This window comes from Ylistrum balloti, unplaced genomic scaffold (assembly GCF_031769215.1).
Source record: "Ylistrum balloti isolate Yb309-2 unplaced genomic scaffold, AGI_CSIRO_Ybal_v1 Utg370686, whole genome shotgun sequence".
NCBI classification, from domain to species: Eukaryota; Metazoa; Mollusca; class Bivalvia; order Pectinida; family Pectinidae; genus Ylistrum; species Ylistrum balloti.
This window is the reverse complement of record NW_026782413.1, coordinates 218,890-244,524: the sequence shown is the minus strand read 5'-3', so window position 1 is coordinate 244,524 and position 25,635 is coordinate 218,890. Positions and strand designations below refer to the sequence as shown.

At 36.3% G+C, this 25,635-nt stretch overlaps 1 protein-coding gene across 1 annotated transcript; it reads left to right on the top strand.

Annotated features, from left to right (window-relative positions):
* The first annotated feature begins 337 nt into the window (after positions 1–337).
* Positions 338–25,284, top strand: LOC132557532 (DNA (cytosine-5)-methyltransferase 1-like). Its single transcript, XM_060222027.1, has 39 exons — positions 338–390; positions 1,568–1,616; positions 1,973–2,080; positions 2,828–3,014; positions 3,153–3,247; positions 3,546–3,630; positions 3,827–3,914; positions 4,209–4,334; positions 4,549–4,678; positions 4,837–4,946; positions 5,126–5,244; positions 5,990–6,082; positions 7,674–7,825; positions 8,122–8,303; positions 9,576–9,744; positions 11,230–11,327; positions 11,876–11,954; positions 12,402–12,452; positions 12,629–12,712; positions 13,284–13,408; positions 13,844–13,949; positions 14,396–14,502; positions 15,101–15,215; positions 15,408–15,596; positions 15,714–15,892; positions 16,075–16,148; positions 16,317–16,432; positions 17,003–17,074; positions 17,358–17,475; positions 17,660–17,811; positions 18,159–18,290; positions 18,707–18,909; positions 19,322–19,433; positions 20,333–20,482; positions 20,652–20,818; positions 21,996–22,236; positions 22,599–22,715; positions 23,472–23,606; positions 23,664–25,284. Exons 1-39 carry the CDS (start codon positions 338–340, stop codon positions 23,751–23,753), a joined length of 4,758 nt encoding a protein of 1,585 aa, XP_060078010.1. The 3' UTR covers positions 23,754–25,284.
* Positions 25,285–25,635: the final 351 nt, after the last annotated feature.

Sequence of the window (25,635 nt, the reverse complement as noted above, 5' to 3'; positions counted from 1 at the left end):
TTTCTTCTGCGAAATCGTCTGTAAACTTCCGGTTTGTTCCATTCCCCATTAGGGAGGACAGGTTTCCTAATGTACATAATAAGATAAATATGAATGTTCGGTCAAGTTGCAAGATAAGCAATAAAATCTTAAATAACTATAATTTTTGTCGTTGCAGTAAAATTTCGAGAGATATTAATATGCTTATGGATTTACATAACACCGGAAGTTTAAAGGAGTAAACAGTCACCTAAGTTGGATCATCCTATTATTTCGCGGGAAACTTTCTTTAATGCCGTAAGACAGTGATCAGAAATATTTTCTGAATTATAGGTATTGTTGACGGTAACAATCAACAATGCCGAGTGCAACTCTTCCACAAGCATCGCTGAATGAAGACGTCAGGAATAAGTGATTATTTTCTCTGCCGATTTCTTATTTGCAGCAGTTGTCATGATCAACCATAGACATATTTATTTCACCACTGTTGACTTCTTACATTTCATATGCAGTTTGACAATCCAATATACAGGCAATGGATGGGCATTTAGTCATAAATACTGCACGCATGATATACTTCTTTACTTTAACTTAGTAATTTTGTTTGCGCAACTGACCACTATACATTTTGATATCAGATTAAGCATTATTGAATGTGATCTGCGTTTTTATGCAAGGACATAATCTTCATGGCTACAGTCATTGTCTTGACATAATGAAGATTAATACACATGATGTATACTTGATCTTCTAGTTTGTCAAAGTGCCACTAAAATAGAAATATGTCTTGTTTTGCCCTGTTTTTTGCAATTTATCAATGATAACCAGGGCTCTCGCACCCCATTTTGGGACTGGGGCCAGGGGCCATTGGAATTGGGAAAAATAGTGACGTTTTCCATAGAATTGGGAAATCTTGGGGTCTAAATTGGGATATTCGGCCCCAAATCTGGCAGATCAAGAGCCCTGATAACAGACATGAAACTTGAAGATGAACTTTGAAAAAATAGATGAACAAAATAGACCAGCAAAATACAATTGAGAATGAATTTGCATAAATGTAGCATTAGAGGGGAAGTGCCACATCCAGAGACTCAAGATTTAACTTCTTGACCTTTAAACTTGCAAGTTATGTACTCAGTTTGACTGAGCTCATCATATCATCCATTGGCCTAACTTAACTTGAGAGGTTGCTGCCAGTTGGTGAAATTATATTCTTGTTTCCCAAACACTAGTCCTTTGGTGCTCGTCCCCCCTGCAATTCAGGGTGGAAAATGAAGATCAAGGTTTTCTCTATTTAAGGCTTAAACTTTATGACAACATGCTGAATGTGAACTTAATGTTAATGCATTAATTATCCCATTTCATTCCTGAAATCACTAATATAGAATATGAATAATAATTTATCTTGAAAGAAATGCCAAGGCACACTTGAATGAACAATGTTGTTTATGTTTAAACACCATATTTTTTGGCATAGCCAAGGCTTTGTGACGCTGCATGTTGATATGTTAAAATATTCATATCAAACATCTAACCACAAATACTCTTTAAATATACCATTTAATTTTGATCGTTTTGTCCATTTCAGATTGCTTGAATTAGATGAAGAATTGGAAGATGGAGATATCACTGAAAAGGTTTGTCTGAAACTTCCTGCATGTAAATAAAGACGACACTTTTCCATCATACTTATCATCATTGTTTATGTGTGAGAGCAAAGCTATTGCTCTAAAACTTCATCAGTTTTCAATTGTGATCATTAAAGTGACTGATCTCAGATTACCTCAATTTCAAGGTAGAAACTAGGTTTATTCCTGTGAAATATATTCAAATATCTGTTACTTACTTTGTTATTGAAATCTTGCTGGAAAGTGGTTCTTTCTATCATTTCAGCATCATGCCTTGATAAGGGGAAGTAACTCTGATTATTTTTCATTGTCCTAAGTGATAATGATTAGTTAAGAGTGGCAAATTATTCCAATTTTCATTTCAGGGCTATTGGAAGAAGAAATGCCGACTTCTGGGTGATAGTATTCCTGACAGAACTAGGAAGGAAGTCCTGTCTCTTGAGAGTGACTTAAAAGATAAAATTATCACAGAGGTAAATTTTGTACCATTACAATGTATTTAGGAATGTGGTACTTTCATTAACGGTGTCGTTGTTAACTTAGTAAGTTTGTAATTGTTTGGTAAATTATTTTTGTTACTGTATGTGTGGTAATTGAGGTAAGAAGTATCTGTTGATCAACAATCTGGATATGTTAACTTTTGCATCATTTATGACGACACGTGCACAAAACATTGTTGTCTGTAAACAAAAATTGCTTCCACCTAAATTAGTCATGACAATGTTGGCAATTAATGTCACTTATTCTCTTTATTCTAAATTGAGTTATCAAATAACATTTGCCACACCCATAAAATTTTATACTGAAAAACAGGATTTAACTTACCATATCATTACTGTCACTGTTATTTCTGCCCATATTGTGTTTGTGTTAACAAAACAAACTGTCTCATTTTTAAAACCATTATGTAACATTATTGGCGCTACATTTGAGACAGGTTTTTTTTTATCCAAACAGTGGTCAAGCTGGACATTGGTAATAGAATGAATATTGCAATAATATAGAGACATAAATGAAATGTATGAAACAAGAACTGTCAATAGCAAAATCAATATTTTTACCGTGACGTTTAACTGAGTTTATGACATGATAACTGTATTTGATTCTGTCCAGCAACATTTTGCAATGTGAAGTGACATAGCTAATAATTTTTATCAGCTTTCTAACAAAAAACAAAATATGACAAAACAAACTACATTTTGAACTATTTTTATTTACAGAAAGGATATTATAAGAAGCTGAAGAAGGTGTTTGATTTATTCTTCAAACTGACAGAGACATCAAAGGACCCAGTGGTAGTTAAGAAGAAGGAGTATGGAAAAAAACAAAACGGACATCAAGTAGACAAAGATAGAGGGTCCAATGGGCACTCAAATGGATTTGAGACTAAAGACATTGCTGAAAATGGTGCTGATGTACAGACAAAAGATATTCCAGAAAATGGTGCTGGTGTACAGACTAAAGATATCCCAGAAAATGGTACTGATGTACAGACAAAAGAAATCCCAGAAAATGGTACTGATGTACAGACCAAAGAAATCCCAGAAAGTGGTACCAACGGTAATGGTGTATCTAATGGAGCCGTAGCTACCAATGGGTCGAATGGCATGTCTGTTGAAAATCACACCGAAGATAAAGAGGTGAATAGTAATCAAAAAGTATTCTTTTAAATTATACAAAGGGATGATATTGTATTTGTAGAAATAAATCACATGATGTAATTTATATCTAAATGTCTCCTTGTTTTTTTTTTTTTTGTTTTTTTTATTTCACTTTGATTATTCTGTTTATTGTAAATTAATTCAAGATCAACACGGGTATAATAGGTTAAGCTTAGTCTGCACTCTACACACATGTTAACTCTGAATGTTATTCCTATACCAAATTAGGATTACACACATGACTTTAATAAAATATTAAATGTTATAATTCCTTCAGGGGCAAATGGAGATACAAAAAGAAAAGGAAAGTAGCAGTGAAGAAAGAGATGAAGAGAAGGATGTGGAAGTGAAGTCACCTCGAGGTTGGTGTTACTGCTGATTTAGGAATAAGAGAAATAACTGAACAGGTTACGTTATATTGGGAAAACAATGTGTCAGACTAGACTATAGATCTGACAGGCTAGCAGCAAAGTATTAGTGGAAATGAATCAGAAAAATTGCTAAAACATTAAAGATTAAGAGCTTAAATTGCACCAATGTCACTTTTATTTTACAAAGAAACTTCCGGGAAAAAAGGCAGAAGTCGAGGAAGCAAGAACTCCACTGGAGCCGGACAACCATCCATCATGTCAATGTTTAGCAAAGTGTGAGTTATGTCCCTTCCCTGAGATTCAGTGTTGTAATTACAATTGTAAATTTGTACACTTCTTAAGGAAATTATTGTTTGTAGGATTGAGTATTGTCTACAGTGGTTCTGAGATTCAAATATGTACATTCATATTTTCTCATTTAAATTTCTCAAAATTTTCATTCAAAGTGTTATGTAAGAACATATTTAGGTATAAACAGTAAAACTTGATATCAGCCCTTAAGAACATTGTCTGTATAACTTGACATGAGTTTGTGGTGACATTGTTAAAACAAGTCATTACCATACCAGGCCAGCAAAAAGGAAGTCGACCGCTGATGAGGAAGAGGACAAAAAATGTGAAGAAGAAAAGGATTTGAAAAAAGCCAAGATAGAGGATAGTGAAGATAAAATGGACACAGATGATACGGATACAAAGTGGGTATACAAAGTGTTGAACAACAAAAATTAATTTATCATGTGGAACCACTTCTGATGATAATGCTTCAAATGTTTACACGAACACTCCTCCCAGTTTGTGCAGTTACACGATTATTGATGTTTCAAATCTTGTTTACCGGTCACTTTGATATATTTAGCTTTGTAGCAATTATTGTGTGAAATTATATTCAGCATATTTTGTGCGAATCAGGGACCCATGTGACAAGGTGAAGGTGGAAGCCAGCCCTGCCCCTAGACTACCTCCTGCTAAATGTCGTGAATGTAAACAACTGCTTGATGACCCAGATCTGTTAATGTTTCCAGGAGACGCAGAGGACGCAGTATGTATATTTTGTTGCTAACAATAAAGATAAGAGAAATGGCCCAGGAAGCTGTAGAATCTTTTACTTACTAATTTATCTCCATATTCCATTATTTGAATGCTAATCTGACAAGTTGCTATAGTGAATGGGGTAAACTTATCCTGGTGTTTTTACAGGTGGAGGAGTTTATAGCATTGACCAACCCAAAGTTGTCTGTGTTTACTGGTGATGAAGAGAATATCAACAGTTACGATGAACGGCCACAACATAAGATAACAAATTTTAGGTGAGGGTCAATGTTTGATTGGTGGTATTACCAGCATTGAGTGTAGAGCTTATCGATTTCTGCATATTTCTTTGAAGCTTCAATATGTTATATTTGTTAACACTTGCTTTGTTGTGTACAGCCTTGATGGGATGGTTATGATTTTGTTGGAGTGAATATATTTCCATTTTGTTTTTCAGTGTGTACGACAAAAATACCCATCTCTGTCCATTTGACACCGGCCTGATAGAGAAGAATGTCTTACTCTACTTCAGTGGCTCCCTCAAACCTATTTTCGATGAGAACTCCAGTCCTGAGGGTAAGGTTAATGTGTGTGGAGGATGAGGTTATAGGTCATTTTGATGACAACTCCAGTCCTGATGGTAAGCTTAATGTGTGTGGAGGATGAGGTTATAGGTCATTTTGATGACAACTCCAGTCCTGAGGGTAAGGTTAATGTGTGTGGAGGATGAGGTTATAGGTCATTTTGATAAGAACTCTAGTCCTGATGGTAAGGTTAATGTGTGTGGAGGTTGAGGTTATAGGTCATTTTGATGAGAACTCTAGTCCTGATGATAAGGTTAATGTGTGTGGAGGATGAGGTTATAGGTCATTTTGATGAGAACTCCAGTCCTGAGGGTAAGGTTAATGTGTGTGGAGGATGAGGTTATAGGTCATTTTAATAAGAACTCTAGTCCTGATGGTAAGGTTAATGTGTGTGGAGGATGAGGTTATAGGTCATTTTGATGAGAACTCTAGTCCTGATGGTAAGGTTAATGTGTATTGAGGATAAGGTTATAGGTTATCAGTTACAGTGTGTTTGTAGGGTGTTTGTGTGATTCTCTTCTCTCATCTCATAATATACCTCATACTTTCCAGTAGTAGTTAGCTGGAAAAGAATCACATGTTCAATTTTTAGAAAATTTCCTGTGTGTCTTCCAAGGATTCTCAGGTCCGCCATTTTGTACCATCTCAAACAGGCCTCAGAAATAACTACTGCTGTAAAATTTCTAGCAATAGTTTTAACTTTCTTTTTTCAAAACAAGTTGCAATGCTATTTCCAGGTGGTGTGGCTTGTCGCAACATGGGCCCAATCAACGAATGGTGGACAGCAGGCTTTGATGGTGGAGAGAATGCACTTATTGGGTTCAGCACAGGTAAGAATTAAAGACATTTGTTCTGTACTTATTACTGAAAAGACACTGCACTATTCTTAGTTTCCCAACCTTCATTTTATCGCCAACCTAGTAGAAAAGGATGACTGACCACAGTTAAGTAACCTTCTGGGAGGGTTATGTATGAATTGTATCTCCAGCCCATGTTGAGTAGATAATGTTTTTGTGTCCCAAGCCTACATGTGTGTGGAGCATATAGATTATTTTTGTGTCCCTAGCTTATAGATTGTTTTTGTGTCCCTAGCCTATAGATTATTTTTGTGTTCCTAGCCTATAGATTATTTTTGTGTTCCTAGCCTATAGATTATTTTTGTGTTCCTAGCCTATAAATTATTTTTGTGCTCCTAGCCTATAAATTATTTTTGTGTTCCTAGCCTATAGATTATTTTTGTGTTCCTAGCCTATAGATTATTTTTGTGTTCCTAGCCTATAAATTTCTTTTTGTGTCCCTAGCCTATAAATTATTTTTGTGTCCCTAGCCTATAGATTATTTTTGTGTTCCTAGCCTATAGATTATTTTTGTGCTCCTAGCCTATAGTTTATTTTTGTGTTCCTAGCCTATAGATTATTTTTGTGCTCCTAGCCTATAGATTATTTTTGTGCTCCTAGCCTATAGATTATTTTTGTGTTCCTAGCCTATAGATTATTTTTGTGTTCCTAGCCTATAGATTATTTTTGTGTTCCTAGCCTATAAATTTCTTTTTGTGTCCCTAGCCTATAAATTATTTTTGTGTTCCTAGCCTATAGATTATTTTTGTGTTCCTAGCCTATAGATTATTTTTGTGTTCCTAGCCTATAGATTATTTTTGTGTTTCTAGCCTATAGATTATTTTTGTGTTCCTAGCCTATAGATTATTTTTGTGTCCCTAGCCTATAAATTATTTTTGTGTTCCTAGCCTATAGATTATTTTTTGTGTTCCTAGCCTATAGGTTATTTTTGTGTTCCTAGCCTATAGATTATTTTTGTGTTCCTAGCCTATAGATTGTTTTTGTGTCCCTAGCCTATAGATTATTTTTGTGTCCCTAGCCTATAGATTATTTTTGTGTTCCTAGCCTGTAGCTTGTTTTTGTGTCCCCAGCCTATAGATTATTTTTGTGTCCCTAGCCTATAGATTATTTTTGTGTTCCTAGACTATAAATTATTTTTGTGTCCCTAGCCTATAGATTATTTTTGTGTCCCTAGCCTATAGATTATTTTTGTGTTCCTAGCCTATAAATTATTTTTGTGTTCCTAGCCTATATATTATTTTTGTGTCCCTAGCCTATAGATTATTTTTGTGTTCCTAGCCTATAAATTATTTTTGTGTCCCTAGCCTATAGATTATTTTTGTGTCCCTAGCCTATAGATTATTTTTGTGTTCCTAGCCTATAGATTATTTTTGTGTCCCTAGCCTATAAATTATTTTTGTGTCCCTAGCCTATAGATTATTTTTGTGTCCCTAGCCTATAGATTATTTTTGTGTTCCTAGCCTATAAATTATTTTTGTGTTCCTAGCCTATAAATTATTTTTGTGCTCCTAGCCTATATATTATTTTTGTGTCCCTAGCTTATAGATTGTTTTTGTGTTCCTAGCCTATGCTGAGTACATTCTGATGGGTCCTAGTGAAGCATACAAACCATTTATGGACACAATGAGAGAGAAGATTCACATCAGTAAAGTGGTCATCGAGTTTCTGCAGCGCAACCAGGATGCTACATACGAGGATCTTCTCAACAAGATAGAGGTCAGTAAGGAGCTGATTCAGTTGGGACTGATATATATTTCCTTATACAGACACATAAATATGATCAAGAAGCAATGAGAAGCCATTTTTTTGTGATAATGCCTTACATTGGATATTCATGGAAAATATTCCTACATTAGCAATCATAACATTTCATGAATAAACATTGTCTGCAATACAATCTACTAAAAAGGAAATTGTTTTCTTGTGACCTTTCACCTGGTGCCTTTGCTTACCTTTGACCTTTCACCTGGTGCCTTTGTTTACATTTGACCTTTCACCTGGTACCTTTGTAGACTACAGTTCCTCCCACTGGTTTATTGAGTCTGACAGAGGACTCGCTGCTGCGCCACGCCCAGTTTGTTGTCGACCAGGTCCAGAGCTATGATGAGGCTGCTGATGAGGATGAAGGTCTTCTCATCACCACTCCCTGTATGAGGGGACTTATCAAGTTGGCTGGAGTTACTTTAGGCAAGAGGTAAATATTTCTTTAAGAGTGATTTATTAGGAACTTATCTACATATTATAGAGAAACAAAAGTTTGATAGAGAACCATCACAGTAGTATAGATAATAAGCCTGTTAATGTCTGCTGGTTGATTTATGTATAATGGTAACGATATAATTGATAGTTTGGGAGGTTTCTTTCTACCTGATCAATAGATTTGACTAAATGCATTTAGCTGATTCCTGTAAATTGGTCTCTAATCAAATTCGCTACTGAAGACTTTGTCCTTGGTTTAACTTGGTTCAGTGAACTTGATACAGTAGATTTAGTCCTTTGTTTAGCTTGATACTAAAAACTTTGTCCTTGGTTTAACTTGATACTATAGACTTTGTCCTTGGTTTAACTTGATACTATAGGCTTAGTCCTTGGTTTAACTTGATACTATAGACTTTGTCCTTGGTTTAACTTGATACTATAGACTTAGTCCTTGGTTTAACTTGATACTTTAGACTTTGTCCTTGGTTTAACTTGATACTATAGACTTTGTCCTTGGTTTAACTTGATACTATAGACTTAGTCTTTGGTTTAACTTGATACTATAGACTTTGTCCTTGGTTTAACTTGATACTATAGACTCAGTCCTTGGTTTAACATGATACTATAGGCTTAGTCCTTGATTTAACTTGATACTATAGACTTTGTCCTTGGTTTAACTTGATACTATAGCCTTAGTACTTGGTTTAACATGATACTATAGGCTTAGTCCTTGGTTTAACTTGATACTATAGACTTTGTCCTTGGTTTAACTTGATACTATAGACTTAGTCCTTGGTTTAACTTGATACTATAGACTTAGTCTTTGGTTTAACTTGATACTATAGATTTAGTCCTTGGTTTAACATGATACTATAGGCTTAGTCCTTGGTTTAACTTGATATATAGACTTTGTCCTTGGTTTAACTTGATACTATAGACTAAGTCCTTGGTTTAACTTGATACTATAGACTTAGTCCTTGGTTTAACTTGATACTATAGACTTAGTCTTTGGTTTAACTTGATGCTATAGACTTTGTCCTTGGTTTAACTTGATACTATAGACTTTGTCCTTGGTTAAACTTGATACTATAGACTTTGTCCTTGGTTTAACTTAATACTAAAGACATTGTCATTGGTTTAACTTGATACTAAAGACTCAGTTCTTGGTATTTGATGTTTGATCACAAGGTTTTATTACCAAGAAGGTAAATTTAACCGAATTAGATAGTAAACCATTTCCTGAGTTGTAGTCTGTCTTCATTGTCAGGCGAGCTCTAAGGAAAGAATTACGCAAGGAGAAGAAAGAGAAGAAGCCTGGCCATACAATGGCCACTGTAACACCACTGGTCAGCGAAATATTCGATAAAATGTTTCAAGGTCAACTTGATGAGAAAACTGGCCAGGGAGCAAAACGAAGACGATGTGGAATATGTGAGGTAAAATCTACTTTTATTAGTACAGTGTCCAATAAGAGATATATATATATATTACGAACTTTAGGAGGTGATGGCAAGAAATGCTCAGTTACAATAAGGCAAGTTAAGAGATGTTTGGAGACATCTATAAATAGATAATCAAGAATGCAATGGGATTAAAAATGAAATTGCATTTTTAGCCCACCATCATCAGATGGTGGGGTATTCAAATCGCCCTGCGTCCGTGGTCCGTCCGTCCGTAAACAATTCTTGTTACCGCTATTTCTGGAAAAGTAATGGATGGATCTTTCTCAAATTTCATATGCAGGTTCCCCTTGGTCCCTAGTTGTGCATTGTACTTTTTTTTGGATTGATTCAAATTCAAGATGGCCGACAGGTGGCCATCTTGGATTTTGGAAGTAAAAGTTTGTTACCGCTATTTCTTGGAAAGTACTAGATGGATCTTTCTCAAATTTCATATGCAGGTTCCCCTTGGTCCCTAGTTGTGCATTGTATCTTTTTTGGACTGATTCGAATTCAAGATGGCCGACAGGTGGCCATCTTGGATTTTGGATGTAAAAGTTTGTTACCGCTATTTCTTGGAAAGTACTAGATGGATCTTTCTCAAATTTCATATGCAGGTTCCCCTTGGTCCCTAGTTGTGCATTGTACCTTTTTGGACTGATTCGAATTCAAGATGGCCGACAGGTGGCCATCTTTGATTTTGGATATAAAAGATTGTTACTGCTATTTCTTGGAAAGTACTGGATGGATCTTTCTCAAATTTCATATGCAGGTTCCCTTTGGTTCCAAGTTGTGCATTATACCTTTTTGGACTGATCTGAAATCAAGATGGCTGACAGGCAGCCATCTTGGATTTTTAGAGTAAAATCTTGTTACTGCTATATCTGAGGAAGTCCTGGATGGATCCTTCTGATATTTCATAGATATTGGTTTCCCTTGGTCCCTAGTTGTGAATTGTACCTTTTTTGGACTGATTTGAAATCAAGGTGGCCCACAGGCAGCCATCTTGGATGTCAACAGTAATACAGCACAAGTATATTGTCCATTATCCACCTGTAACTGACTGCTATCTAATAATACTTTGGGATCTTTTTCAAAAGATATTTGCTAATAGGTGCTTAATAGGAATATCTTGTGCCATCATTGAGCACATTCAATGAAGACCAGTTCATGAACATTTACAACACCTGTAACAAACAAACAAAAAATAAATAAATCTTCAGGAACTGAAAACAGATCCTCAAATGGTGGGTGCCAAGATCCCTCTGGGATCTCTTGTTCCAGTCCCAAATATATATTTTTGTGTTGCCTTGGTGAAAAAGGTGTTACCTGTACCTCATATCTACATCATTATTTTTGAGTAAAAACAAATTATGAATCTTTGGTGATTTTGAGATTTGTATTAACCCTTTAAAGAACAGACATTTGGCTCATAGCCAACTCCCGCAATCTCAATTAATTTAAAAGTGATCTATGTTACAGGTGTGCCAGCAGTCAGACTGCGGAAAGTGCCGGGCGTGTCAGGACATGATCAAGTTTGGTGGCACCGGGAAATCGAAACAGGCCTGCATGGAGCGCAGGTAGGCTTTTCACAGTATACAGATAGCAAGTCATTGGGCAATTCATCATACTTTCATTTATCATTTTATCTTCATCTCATTTGGTTTGATTATGGTGCTGTTTACTTTTAAATTATTGAAACATTTTAATGTTGACCAAAATGTCATGCTAGAGCATTTAGTTGACCAAGATGTGGGCCATAAATTCTGACTTGCTGTTGGTGAATCTCAATAATATTTATACATGATTGAAAAGTAATGTCTAGCATACCACTTTTGGCTTGTAAACTTTCCCTTTTACATTGAGGTCACATTCAAATTTTCAGGGATTATTTTCTGACTTGCTGAATATTATAAAATTTTATATAGATGTAACTTTTCCCATTTAGACATCTGTCAAGACTGAAAATCTATAATTTATTGCAAAATGTGGTTATTGATTTGGAAAAACAAAAACAAACAAAAAAAGCGTCCTGGTTCAGTATGTTCATTTCCAACTACAGAGGTAGTGTTTATAATGATAATACGGGCTAGTGTTTATAGCTGTCTCCATGCCATTTATATTTCAGGTGTCCAAACATGGCAGTTAAAGATGCTGAGGATGATGATTTGGGAGAGGAAGATGACGATGATAAGAAGCTGAAAATGGTTTGTAAATAGAAATAAGTTGTGTTCAAGCTTTATACTTAAGTCATAGACTTATTACAGGTATTGAAATAAATTGATCAACTGAAAAATTAGACAATATTAATTTTTCCAGTCTGAGATGGTATTCCCTCGTTTGCTACCAACCCAAATAGAGTAAGGACACAGTGTGTCAGTAGTTTTCATGAATTTCAATAATATCTCATGTTTTTTCAATAATGTCTAAAAACTTAGCCCTAATGTTGTTTTCTCACATTTTACTTACACCCTCCACCCAAAGTTCACATTCTTAAAGAGATTTTTGATGACAACATCCCTCTAATTGAATCCAATTAGCAGTGTCATCACTAAGTATTTTCACGTTTTTAAAAAAGGACATATTACTTTTTAATGTACAAAACCCTTTTTTTAAGTGTCAGAAAGTGAGCAGAGATTAAATTTCTCTTTCAGGAAGAAGTGACGACTCCAGATAAAAAGCACAGATTGTCGGTCAACACAAAGGTAAGTACCCTGATCTTAATGGTCATCTCATGAACATTTTCTAATTACAGCACCACTACTATTCTACCACTACCTAGGTTCTGGTTTAATAAATACAACATTTCATGCTTTCTGATTTCAGATATATAACTTACATTTTAATTCTTATGATAAAAAAATCATCCCTTTATTTGTAGACAAAACTCAAGTGGATCGGAGAGCCTATCAAAAATGACGGAAAGAACTCTTACTATAAGAGGGTCAACATTAACGGTCAAGAGGTGGGTGTTTATTAGGGTTCATGGCTGGTGTAAAGGTTTGTTGATTGTTGTTTAAGTTGAATCCGTTACTATATAACTGTTCTTGTCATACTCAAAACTTTAATGATAACATACATCCAGTGCACAGGAAAGTTTGGGTATCAGGTTATATAGATGTGTAGGTATCACCAAGTTACCATTTACAACTCTATAAATGTCTTGGTGTTGCCAGGTCACCATTTACAACTCTATAAATGTCTTGGTGTTGCCAAGTCACCATTTACAACTATGTAAATGTCTTGGTGTTGCTAGGTCACCATTTACAACTATATAAATGTCATGGTGTTGCCAGGTCACCATTTAAAATTCTATAAATGTTTTGGTGTTGCCAGGTCACCGTTTACCACTATATAAATGTTTTGGTGTTGCTAGGTCACCATTTACCACTATATAAATGTTTTGGTGTTGCTAGGTCACCATTTACCACTATATAAATGTTTTGGTGTTGCTAGGTCACCATTTACCACTATATAAATGTTTTGGTGTTGCCAGGTCACCATTTACCACTATATAAATGTTTTGGTGTTGCCAGGTCACCATTGACGACTATATCTCTGTAAAGCCAGAGAGCACCTCTATGGCTGTGTACTTAGCTCGTGTTGCATATCTGTGGGAGGATTCCCATGGCAACAAGATGTTCCATGCCCACTGGTTCTGGTCAGTATACACAACCATTTTGTCAAGGCCAATTACAACAATTTTCAAATGGGTCCCTTGGCAAGTGATTTGACAATGATTTAAAGATTTCATTCAATTCAGAAATTAACAGACAAGTGTTTGGTGTTTGGTACTCTAACTGTATGGGATTTAAATGAAGACTGTTTATCAAATTTTACAATGGAGGCTCATAATTCTTGGTTTCTGGAAGTAAATTGCCACAGCTTGTATTGTTGAAATTGTGAAAGTTAGTTGCTGGAAAAGAAAAATGTTCAGTTTTTTTTTTTTTTTAATTTGCTGTTTTATTTTTTTACACATATCAAAGTCTCTCTTGTTAACAACTCTCTTCTGTTTTATATATATGTTCACTACACTCTCTGACTCTACTGTGTGTGATTCTTGTCCTGTTCTGATTTTCAACTGTATTTATTGCAGCCGAGGTACAGATACAATTTTGGGGGAGACCTCTGATCCCCAGGAGTTATTCCTGATGGACGACTGTGAAGACTGTAAACTAGAAACGGCCATAGGACTGGTAAAGGTAAGTCTTTCTTTCATCACGTAGTGTCAAGTTTAAAAGATGAAGTTTTCAAAGGATATCAAGCTGAGTTGTATCTTTAACTATGCGTTGGGAATGTACCTTGAGATAGAAATGTCTTCATAATATGGTATCTGATGGAGTTTCTCTCTCGATTGAAAACAATTTTTGGCTTCCAGGAATATTTAAAAGGCACAGAACCTCTCAAACATCTAGGCACTGACTTGAACAAACGGAGTTCAGAACTGATATATGACAGTTCATTATTTGCAGTGCTCTTGTTTAACATGTTGTGTATTCTAATTTGGCATTTTGATTCGTCAGTTTTTCTAAAAGTTATTGCTATGCATTCTTTTTTATCGTCATGTCTGAATATCCCCTCTCAATTTCCAACAGATCTATTTAAGATTTTATGCATTCACATATCACTAAGGTAAGATGTGTTGCAGGTAATTCATAAAAAGACTCCTTCCAACTGGGGGATGTTGGGAGGTATAGAACATGCTGATGAAGATATTGACAGAGAAGATGAAAATACCTACTTCTATCAGAAATGGTAAGGATCAATCTGTTTAGACAGACTTCCATCACTAATGGTAAGGATTTCACTGTCTAGTCAGTCTCATCAATGATAAGGATCAGATACACCAAAGGTATTGGTCGGTCTGTTTAGACTGACTTCTATCACTAATGGTACGGATGTCACTGTCTAGTCAGACTCACCAATGATAAGGATCAGTCACACCAAAGTTATTGGTCAGTCTGTTTAGAATGACTTCTATCACTAATAGTAAGGATGTCACTGTCTAGTCAGACTCACCAATGATAAGGATCAGTCACCCCAAAGTTATTGATCCATCTGTTTAGACTGAATTCTATCACTAATGGTACGGGTCAGACAAAATGGTAAAAAACTCAATGCCACAAATAAAGTTACTTAGTGTCCAGTATTTCTTTAACTAAAGTTACAACTGGATGTCAGAAGCTGATGGAAAAGATAAATGTTAACACAGCGTATCACTCTATTCTGATTACACCGTATTAACATTGTAAGTCATAAAATTGTCACACAAAGTTTTTTAAAAACAAATACAAGAAATGGTTCAAAGGTGAAAGCTGATGATGATTATAACGTATTTTATTATATAAAACAGGTATGACAGTGACTTGGCCCGGTTTGAGGACCCACCAATATGTGACTTCCAACCAGCTGATCACCTGAAACACAAGTTCTGTACCAGCTGTCACAGACTGAATGAGCTGAGGAAGGTAAGTCTTGTGTGAGAACTAGTAGCAATGAAGACTAAAATCTTTTTTCTTTCTTTCTTTTTTTTTTTTTTTTTTAATTTTAGGAATTTAATATTCATTTTAGAAATGATTCTTTCAGTTTTATTTTCATTTTGAAGGTTGGTGAGAATTTTCTTACACCAGTGTCACAGTATTTGGAATGTTTATTTACAGAGGGAGAACCCTGCCCTGGGTGAGGAGATCAGTGTGGATGATGGCACATCCAGCCGGGTGTACTATAGCTGTGTGAAGCGTGACGGCCTTGAGTACAAAGTTGGGGACTGTTGTTACATAGAGCCTGATGGCTTCACATTCAACGTCAAACCTGCAGTCCCAAAAAAGCCTAAACAAGAGAAAACTGATGTAAGTATAAAACAGACAAATTTTAGTTGTGTAATGACAGAAAGTATGTGGTGAGGTGAAAATATGTAATGAGATGAGTTATAATGAAAGCCTGACATGTGATTGCCTGGTTTACAGATGGACGAGGACCTGTACCCAGAGGCCTACAGGAAGACAGAGTACATAAAGGGATCCAATGACAAATTGCCCAGCCCCTTTAGGGTCGCCCGTATATTACAGATCTTCTGTAAAAAGTCACATACCTCAAAGATTTCTGACATGACAGATATCAGACTGAAGGTGGCCAAATTCTACAGGTAATTATGATCTACAACATCTTTACCAACATGAAAATGAAACCAGGTACATCTTGATCTTTGTGATTCATACCAACCTAAAAATATATCAACATGTAGGATGACACATAGCAATGGTTGTTTGATAGCTTTGGCAAAGAAAATTCCAATATTTGGTTATTCTTTTTGAATGTCTGCTACAGGCCAGAAGACACTCACAAAGGCGTGACGGCAGGTTATCATACGGACATGAATGTGTTGTTCTGGTCAGACGAAGGTAAGGGGAGCAAACATCACTCTGAGAGAAATACTGATTAGCATTTAAAACAATACACGTATACGAAACTAAATTCAGTTGAGATCTGATTTAACTTTGACTAACTAAACAACTCCTCTATCATGGCCTGACAACAAAGATAATCTAATTACCTTGTGACCTTCACAGAAACCACAGTGGAATTTCAGCTGGTGCGTGGCAGGTGTGAGGTGGTATATAGTGAGAACATTCGTGATCTCGAAGACTATTTCTCACGAGCTCCTGACAGGTTCTATTTTACAGAGGTAAGTAATCTTGAAGACTACTTCTTACAAACATCTTCTAATGCCACTACATCTCTAGAACATTTAGCACCACTAGATCTCTAAAATGTCCAGCATTTATATATCTGGTGCATTTAGCACCACCATCTCCAGTGTAACTAGTACCTCTGCATCTCTAGTGTAACTTGTACCACTGCATCTCCAGTGTAACTAACAACACTTCATCTCTAGTGTATGTAGCACCACAATATCCCAAGTGTATCTAGCACCACTTTATCTCTAGTGTAACTAGTACCACTTCATCTCTTGTGTAACTAGCACCACTTCATCTCTAATGTAACTAACACCACTATATCTGTAGTGTATCTAGCAACACTATATTTCTAGTGTAACTAACACAACATCTCTTGCCACACAATCTCTAGAACATTTTGCTGCAACAAGCTCTTCTCTGGAGCAGCTCATTGTAACAACCTTATGAAGCTTTTTCGTTCACTAATGAATGAGGTTGTGCTTTTGTAATCAGACAAATGCCCATAAGGAGCTGCTCAGTAAGAAAACAATATGATGGACTGATGTTTTATGTTACAGATGTATGATAGTGAGAACAAGATGTTTGAGGAGCCTCCTACTAAGGCAACACAATGTGGCTCCAAGGGCAAGGTAAGTTATGGCCCCAAGTAATCCATCAAGGGATCGCATTAATTATATCTCTGCAGCATGTTATCACAATGTATTGTTTCACTGTTGATAGGGTAGAAATTGTATTGTTGTTTACTGTTGTCAAGGGAGAAATTTCATTGTTTTTACTGTTGTCAAGGGAGAAATTTCATTGTTTTTACTGTTGTCAAGGGCGAAATTTCATTGTTTTTTACTGTGGACAGGGGGGAAATCTTATGTTTTCACTGTTGACACAGGAGAAATCTTATCTTTTCACTGTTAACAGGGGAAAGGAAAGGGTAAAGGAAAAGGGAAGAGTACAGCTGTGGTGCCCGACATGAGTGAGCAAAAATCTGTGGACTTTCAGAGGCTGCGCTGTCTGGATGTATTTGCTGGCTGTGGAGGCAAGATTTGTACTCTTATTCATATTGGATATCCTTAGACTTGAAATCTCAAAGTATTGAGTAATATTTTTTTGTATCACAATCAAGAGAACAACATAGAAAGCAATTTTGACACGACAATGTGAAGATTATAAAGCAATTTTGACACGACACAGTGATGATTAAAGACTTGTTTAATTGATAGGTTTGTCCGAGGGTTTCCACCAAGCTGGTATGGCAGAGAGTCGCTGGGCCATAGAGAAGGAAGAGCCTGCAGCTCAGGCATTCAGGCTTAACAATCCTGGCTGTGAAGTTTTTACAGATGACTGTAATATTCTGCTCCGTCTTGTCATGGATGTGAGTATTATACCCCTACTTCATGTTATAGGACTTATCATACTCCAGTCATGGGTATGAGTATTACTCCACTCTGCAGGGCAACGAATATCATACTCCACTCTCCAGAATACGAATATAACACTCTGTAGAGCACAAATGTCATACTCCACGCTGTAGAGCACAAATGTCATACTCCACTCTGCAGGACACGAGTATAATTCTCCACTCTGGACAGCTCAAATATCACACCCACTCACTCTGCAGTGCATCTGTATTCTACTCCACTCTAAAAATCCCAAGAAATATTTTATGCAGTGTAAATTTGAAATGCCCCAAAACAATACCACATTGTTCTGCACTTCTAGGGGGAGACAAGCAATGACAGAGGCCAGAAACTGCCTCAAAAGGGTGATGTAGAGCTGCTGTGTGGTGGTCCTCCTTGTCAGGGGTTCAGTGGTATGAACAGGTTCAACAGCCGTGAGTACTCAAGATTCAAGGTGAGTCAAATTCATATGGTTTGTATTGTTTTTATACTCACATGGTAAAGATTCACAATTGGAACTTAGTCACTACCCAGTATTTATCATACAGTTTTCATTTAACACTAGAAGTGGGGCCAGAACCCACCTGAGAGAGAAAATCCTTTAAATAGACATCTAAGCTTTCATAGTAAAGTTATGATAACACTTAGCAAAAAGATCCTGATCAACAAAAATATGTATAAATACTGTCACAAATTGTTGTCTCATATAAATCTGTCTTTCTTTGTACCATATTTCACAAATGTTTCAAACTGTTAACCTGCTACAGCTTGCTGAACATGTACTAAACATTTCTTTCACACCTGACAGAATTCAACTCAACACTCTGTAATAAACCTCCTCACTAGAAACAAGAATTTTCATCTTTACAGAATTCGCTTATCGCATCATACTTATCATACTGTGACTACTACCGACCTCGCTACTTCTTGTTGGAGAATGTGAGAAATTTTGTCTCCTACAAGCGCAGCATGGTACTGAAGCTGGCCCTGCGTTGCCTTATCCGTATGGGATACCAGTGCACCTTTGGAGTATTACAAGCTGGCAGCTATGGAGTTGCCCAAACCCGCAGGAGGTAAGATAACTGTTATCATGATCTTAGTCAGACCCAGGACTTGTACAGATCTTGTAACATTGGTCATTTGCGGTTAGCAAAACCGAATTCAACATTCTAGACACAACTATCCCCATATAATAAGGCTGTTGTTTATGGTAATCAATTATATGGTTTAAAAATGTATAACACACCTAGACAAATTAAATACTGGATATTTATAGATTTCAATGTTTATTTGTAAAACAACTGTAATGCAATCAAAGTCACGTCTCTTTAAAAAGCTTCTTTTGTAGGGACATCATAAACAATCAAAATGTTGCTTTTTGTTGTCGGTAAAATTAACTTTGACAAAGATTTCTAACTCCTTTATTATGTTTGTTTTATAATAATTTGTTGCTTGTGATAAGATCAACCTGTGATTATGTTTTAGAGCTATCATCCTGGCAGCAGCCCCAGGACACAAGTTGCCCTCCTATCCAGAACCTCTACATGTGTTTGCTCCTCGGGCAATGCAGTTGTCTGTACAAGTAGATGAGAAAAAGGTTTGAACATTGTCCTTAGACTTTCCAAACAAATGTTAAATCTGTTACATTGTTAATCCTCTGATCTGTTACATTGTTACATCCTCTGATCTGTTACATTGTTACATCCTCTGATCTGTTACATTGTTACATCCTCTGATCTGTTACATTGTTACATCCTCTGATCTGTTACATTGTTACATCCTCTGATCTGTTACATTGTTAATTACATTGTTACATCCTCTGACCTGTTACATCCTCTGACATCCTCTGATCTGTTACATTGTTACATCCTCTGACCTGTTACATTGTTACATCCTCTGATCTGTTACATTGTTACATCCTCTGATCTGTTACATTGTTACATCCTCTGATCTGTTACATTGTTACATCCTCTGACCTGTTACATTGTTACATCCTCTGATCTGTTACATTGTTACATCCTCTGATCTGTTACATTGTTACATCCTCTGACCTGTTACATTGTTACATCCTCTGACCTGTTACATTGTTACATCCTCTGATCTGTTACATTGTTACATCCTCTGACCTACATCCTCTGACCTGTTACATTGTTACATCCTCTGACCTGTTACATTGTTACATCCTCTGACCTGTTATATTGTTATATCCCTGACCTGTTACATCCTCTGGCCCGTTACATCCTCTGACCTTTTTCATTGTTATATACCTGACCTGTTACATCTTCTGACCTGTTTAGTTGTAAGATCCTCCATTCTGATTCGTTGTTAGATCCTCAGATATGTTACATTGATAGATCTTCTGATCTCATAACATTAACAGGACTTCTGACATTCATAAGATTTCTAACCTTTGACATTCTGGGACCTCTGAACTTTGACATTGATAGGACATTGGACCTTCCACATTTTATTCAAAATGTCCTATCTCTTTTTCAGTTTAGCTCGAACATTACTAGAATGGAGGCTGCACCTTTCCGGACCATCACAGTTCGGGATACAATGTCAGATTTGCCCGAGATTCGCAACGGAGCAAAAGCAGAAGAAATCTCTTACCAAGGGGATGGCCACTCCCACTTCCAAAAACTGGTAAATACACATCCCTGTTGATACAGACTTGACAATGACTCCTTATCTTATCTTGATCTCTTTAACTCCAAATTCTTTCATTTTAAATTGCATCCATGACTCTCCCATCTTCTCATACCAAAAATCTTTAAAGGGCTTTCTTGCATATTGAACCCTAACTTTGTTTCAGATCCGTGGAAAGCAGCACCAGCCTATTCTAAGAGATCACATTTGTAAAGAGATGTCAGCTCTTGTCCATACCCGTATGCAGCACATTCCCTTGGCCCCTGGATCTGACTGGCGCTCACTCCCTAACCTGGAAATCAGGCTTTCTGATGGAACCAAGACTAAAAAACTGTAAGTTTATTGTATATATGTACTGCTACATCATTTCAGGCTTTTTGTTCACTCATAAAACAGTTTCTTGTCTAGCTATAAATGACATGTGAAGGCATATGTATTATTCTTATAGAACAATCAGTAAAAGGTTTGAGTGTAACATTTGGAGGACTATATGGTCATCTTCATCAGAAAATGGCCAGTGTAGAGCGCACTAGCATTGACAGACTTAGAGTATGAGACGGAAAGGAATCAACCAACACAAGATGTATTAATGTACTGTAGTCAATTCAGCTACCTTTTTTAACACTTATAGTACAGCCCAAAAAGTACAATCTCATCATCTATGTACATCAGTGCTAATATGCTTCACACTGTTAATTTGTCTGATGAAGATGACAACATAGTCATCAAAACATCACACTCAAATCTTTTACTGGTTTTGTTTTAAGAGCAGATGAAAATATTCCGAAACATGTCAAAGAGTGTCTAATTACTTAAACGAAATTTAGAGCATGTGTTTGTCCTGCTAGCCACTCCATAAGGCCAAATAAAATTAATTCTTTGTTTCTCAGGCACCACCGCATCTTAATTTCAGCGCCGCATTGACCATTTTTATTAGAAAATATGAAAAAATTAAAAAGAAAACCGCCGCATAAAAAATCAGCATTGTCCGAATATGCCAGATTTCTCCGGCATGCACCGTTACTGGAATGTGCTGTTTTGAAATTTAGTTTCCAAACAGCATTTCCGCCCATGCCCAAATGGCAGTGCTAACAGTACAAATAAGTGTAGGGACAAAGATTATACTCCTGTGGAGCATTGTCTCTAGATTCAGTGAGTTGCACCGTTTCCGAGCTGTACTTAGCCATTCAGCAGAGAAAGTTAGACATCGAATGGGAATTTCTACAGCAATTTGAAAACTACAACATGTCGGCAATGGTTGACAAAAACAAGATTGATTTTGACAATGTTGCTTGATGGAGACCTTGATGTCCCTATCATTTTAGAAAACAAAATGCATACCTGCCTCATTGTTTCTGAAACAAAACCAAAAAAAACCTGCCTCCCTCATGGATTTTTAAAAAAAAATGCCTGAGAAACTAAGAATTAATTTTATTCGGCAAAAGTATAATAGTCTGTCATTAGTTCATTAATTGACATGTGTCTATGTACCCGCCTCTTTGTTGAATAGGCGATATACCCACCACGACAAGCAGAAGGGAAAGAACAGCAAGGGTAGTCTGAGAGGTGTATGTTCCTGTGCTGAAGGAAAGGCCTGTGAGACTATGGACCGTCAGTTCAATACTGTGATCCCCTGGTGTCTCCCTCACACAGGCAACCGTCACAACAACTGGGCAGGACTGTATGGCCGACTCGAGTGGGACGGATTCTTCTCCACCACTGTCACTAATCCTGAACCCATGGGCAAACAGGTAACTATAAGAAACCAGTCAAGTTGAATATCAATACAAGTCGTCATTTTGTACTTAATATGCAGTTGTTTTCCAATGGAAATCCATTGTTATCAGCTCAGTGAATATTATGTAGCAGAGAATCTGAGACTTTTGTTTAACCTTGATTTTAACCTTAAATACTGAAAATTAACAAAACCTCTGAGCAAATGAAGAAGGTTATACCACAAGGTATTTAGCCATCTATGGTGATTTAACATCAATTCATTTCTGCTTTGTTATTCTGAAGCAAATCTCTCTGTATATTTGTCATAGTTGTTTGTTTCTGATTAAGAGCTGCTGCTTAGTTTGTTCTATAACTCTGTTTTGTCCATACATTCCAGGGCCGTGTGTTACATCCAGAACAGCACCGTGTGGTCAGTGTTAGAGAGTGTGCCCGGTCACAGGGATTTCCAGACACCTACCGCTTCTTTGGTACCATCTTGGACCGTCACAGACAGGTACTAGCTTTTGTCCTAATTACATCTATGTTTAACAAATTATCTCGTGGACAAATACTGGCAGGGTTTCTGCTACTGTAAACCAAATTTCTTCTTGTACAGTTTACATGTATTTTGTGATTAAAATAAATTTTCTAAAGTTCATCTAGGAATATAGTACAGAAACATATTAGTGCAACTTTTAAACTTTTTTATTTTATGTTTTATACATTAATCTGTAAATTTTACACTTTAATCTGGAAAAAAATCAACTTTTATCTGTAAATTCTATATATTAATGGTTGTCTTATTTTCCGTGTGGTTGACAGGCAATTAAGCAAGACTTATGTGTAAAATTTATATATCAAAGTGTAAAATTACAGAATAATGTGTAAAATTTACAGATTTACACATTAATCTGTGTAAAACATAAAATAAAAAAGTTTTAAAGTTGTAGTAATAGGCTTCCATAATTTAAAGCGATAATAATCAACAAACATCCCATTGTCTGTTTTATAATAGTAAGTTAGTGGCTATTGGAAGAAAGTTGGTGAACAGTTATCTGTTCTGTGGGAAGTGATTGGACAATAATCTGTTCTGTGGTAAATGATTGGACAATGATCTGTTCTGTGATAAATGATTGGACAATGATCTGTTCTGTGGTAAATGATTGGACAATAATCTTTCTGTGGTGAGTTGGTGAACTTTTATCTATCTGAAAGTGTGTTACAGCATCGGTTTGTCATCAAGACCATTCATTGTGTACTTTTGTTACAGGTTGGTAATGCAGTACCACCTCCCATGGCTAAGGCTATTGGCCTGGAAATCAGGAAGTGTTTAGAATGGAATGCACAGCATAAGATGGAATATGGACAAATCAAAGGAGAGCCCAAGGACATAGAAAGGGCAAAGGTCAAGGATGAATCAAATGATGTAGATATGTCAGAGATCAAAGATGAAACAAACAAGGACATAGAAATGACAGAGGTTAAGGAGACAAATGATACAAAACAGAAAGTGGAAAAAATGTCACCTTGTAAACCGGGGTCATCGTCATAGCGATGGTGTTTTGTACTGATTTTGATAGAGTGACACAAGATTGAACTTAGTGAGCAGTCACGAGGGCAAATGTAGGGGAGAATAAGTGCAAGGTCTGAACATATGGGAGAGTACAGAGAGTTTACAAGACTGAGATAAACAACTATCCTTAGTCCAGGACCTACCCTCTCGAGTAATGATGGAGAATTTACAGGACAGTTTGTCAGAAAAACAGGAAAAGTACTGAGAATTCATGACCGCAAGGTGTGTAATCTGTTGTGTCACAGACATGATACCACTCTAGATATTAACTTTTGTATGGTTACGGAAATGTCAGAATCATATTAATGTTTAATGATGTTGATGTGTGTGACATTGGTAGTGGAGATATAGATAATTGGATTTCAAAGATGATGGTCTTGGCCTTGGCCTTGACCTTGCGAGAGTGAACAGAAAATAAATAAATGTTGCGGTGTTAATTTTCGCCCATTGCTTACACTAGAAATCTTGAATGAAATTTGATACAGTTCCAATCATTAGACAAATTATTAGATCAGCTGATTTTCATTCTAAATACCTTTGATCATGAAAGGCATTTTCTAAGCTTAATAGTTCAGTGAAGATTAAATTATGAATGAAATGTTGTCAAAGATCATCTATTTATTTTTCACTAAAGTTTGTCAATGATTAAACTGTCTGAGTAACTTAATACATGTCAGGTTTGTGGACTCGCCTCGTGTTCTATAGTGTTATTTATACATAAATATATGTCCACGTCACATTCTGTCACACTATTTATACATAAATACATGTCCACCTCACATTCTGTCACACTCTTTATACATAAATACATGTCCACGTCACATTCTGTCACACTATACATAAATATATGTCCACCTCACATTCTGTCACACTATACATAAATACATGTCCACCTCACATTCTGTCACACTAACATAAATACATGTCCACCTCACATTCTGTCACACTGTACATAAATACACGTCCACCTCACGTTCTGTCACACTATTTATACATGTCCACGTCACATTCTGTCACACTATACATAAATACACGTCCACCTCACATTCTGTCACACTATACATAAATACATGTCCACCTCACATTCTGTCACACTAACATAAATACATGTCCAACTCACATTCTGTCACACTGTACATAAATACACGTCCACCTCACGTTCTGTCACACTATTTATACATGTCCACGTCACATTCTGTCACACTATTTATACAGGTCCTCGTCACATTCTGTCACACTGTTTATACATGTCCACGTCACATTCTGTCACACTATTTATACATAGATACATGTCCACGTCACATTCTGTCACACTATTTATACATAGATAAATGTCCACGTCACATTCTGTCACACTATTTATACAGGTCCACGTCACATTCTGTCACACTATTTATACAGGTCCATGTCATGTTCTGTAGCACTAGTTATACATAGATACATTTCCACATGTTCTGTTGCACTAGTTATACATTGCAATTGCCTATTGAATATGAAATAACTGTATGGCATGGATGAATGTAAAAATAAACAAATTGCAAATGTTTGTTTTGTATCTTGTATCAGTACTTTGGAGTATAAAGAAATATTGGTAAATTGATGGCTTCCTTGATTTGCTTCTTGAAACTAGTTTTTCCTCTATATATGTTTATCTGTTAATGCCCATTTCCTGCAGATAGACTCCAGGTCAAACCCAAGATATAACTGTTATACTAATATACCATGGGTGGTTGGTTCTTCAGATTGTTTACAGGCATTTGGGATACTCTCTTTAGGTGTTATCAAGGCGTCTTATGAGATGTCCTGGCTTGCAGCATTAGGGGAGTAGCATACTCCTTGGTGGTCTCTGATAACCCTTTTG

What these genes read in the sequence shown, in the direction of transcription:
- LOC132557532 (XM_060222027.1), top strand. Translation starts at nt 338, where the DNA reads ATGCCGAGTGCAACTCTTCCACAAGCATCGCTGAATGAAGACGTCAGG. An exon ending in ATCACACCGAAGATAAAGAG is followed by an intron (nt 3,248 to 3,545) that starts GTGAATAGTAAT and finishes TAATTCCTTCAG; the next exon opens with GGGCAAATGGAGATACAAAA. An exon ending in GGAACCAAGACTAAAAAACT is followed by an intron (nt 20,819 to 21,995) that starts GTAAGTTTATTG and finishes TTTGTTGAATAG; the next exon opens with GCGATATACCCACCACGACA.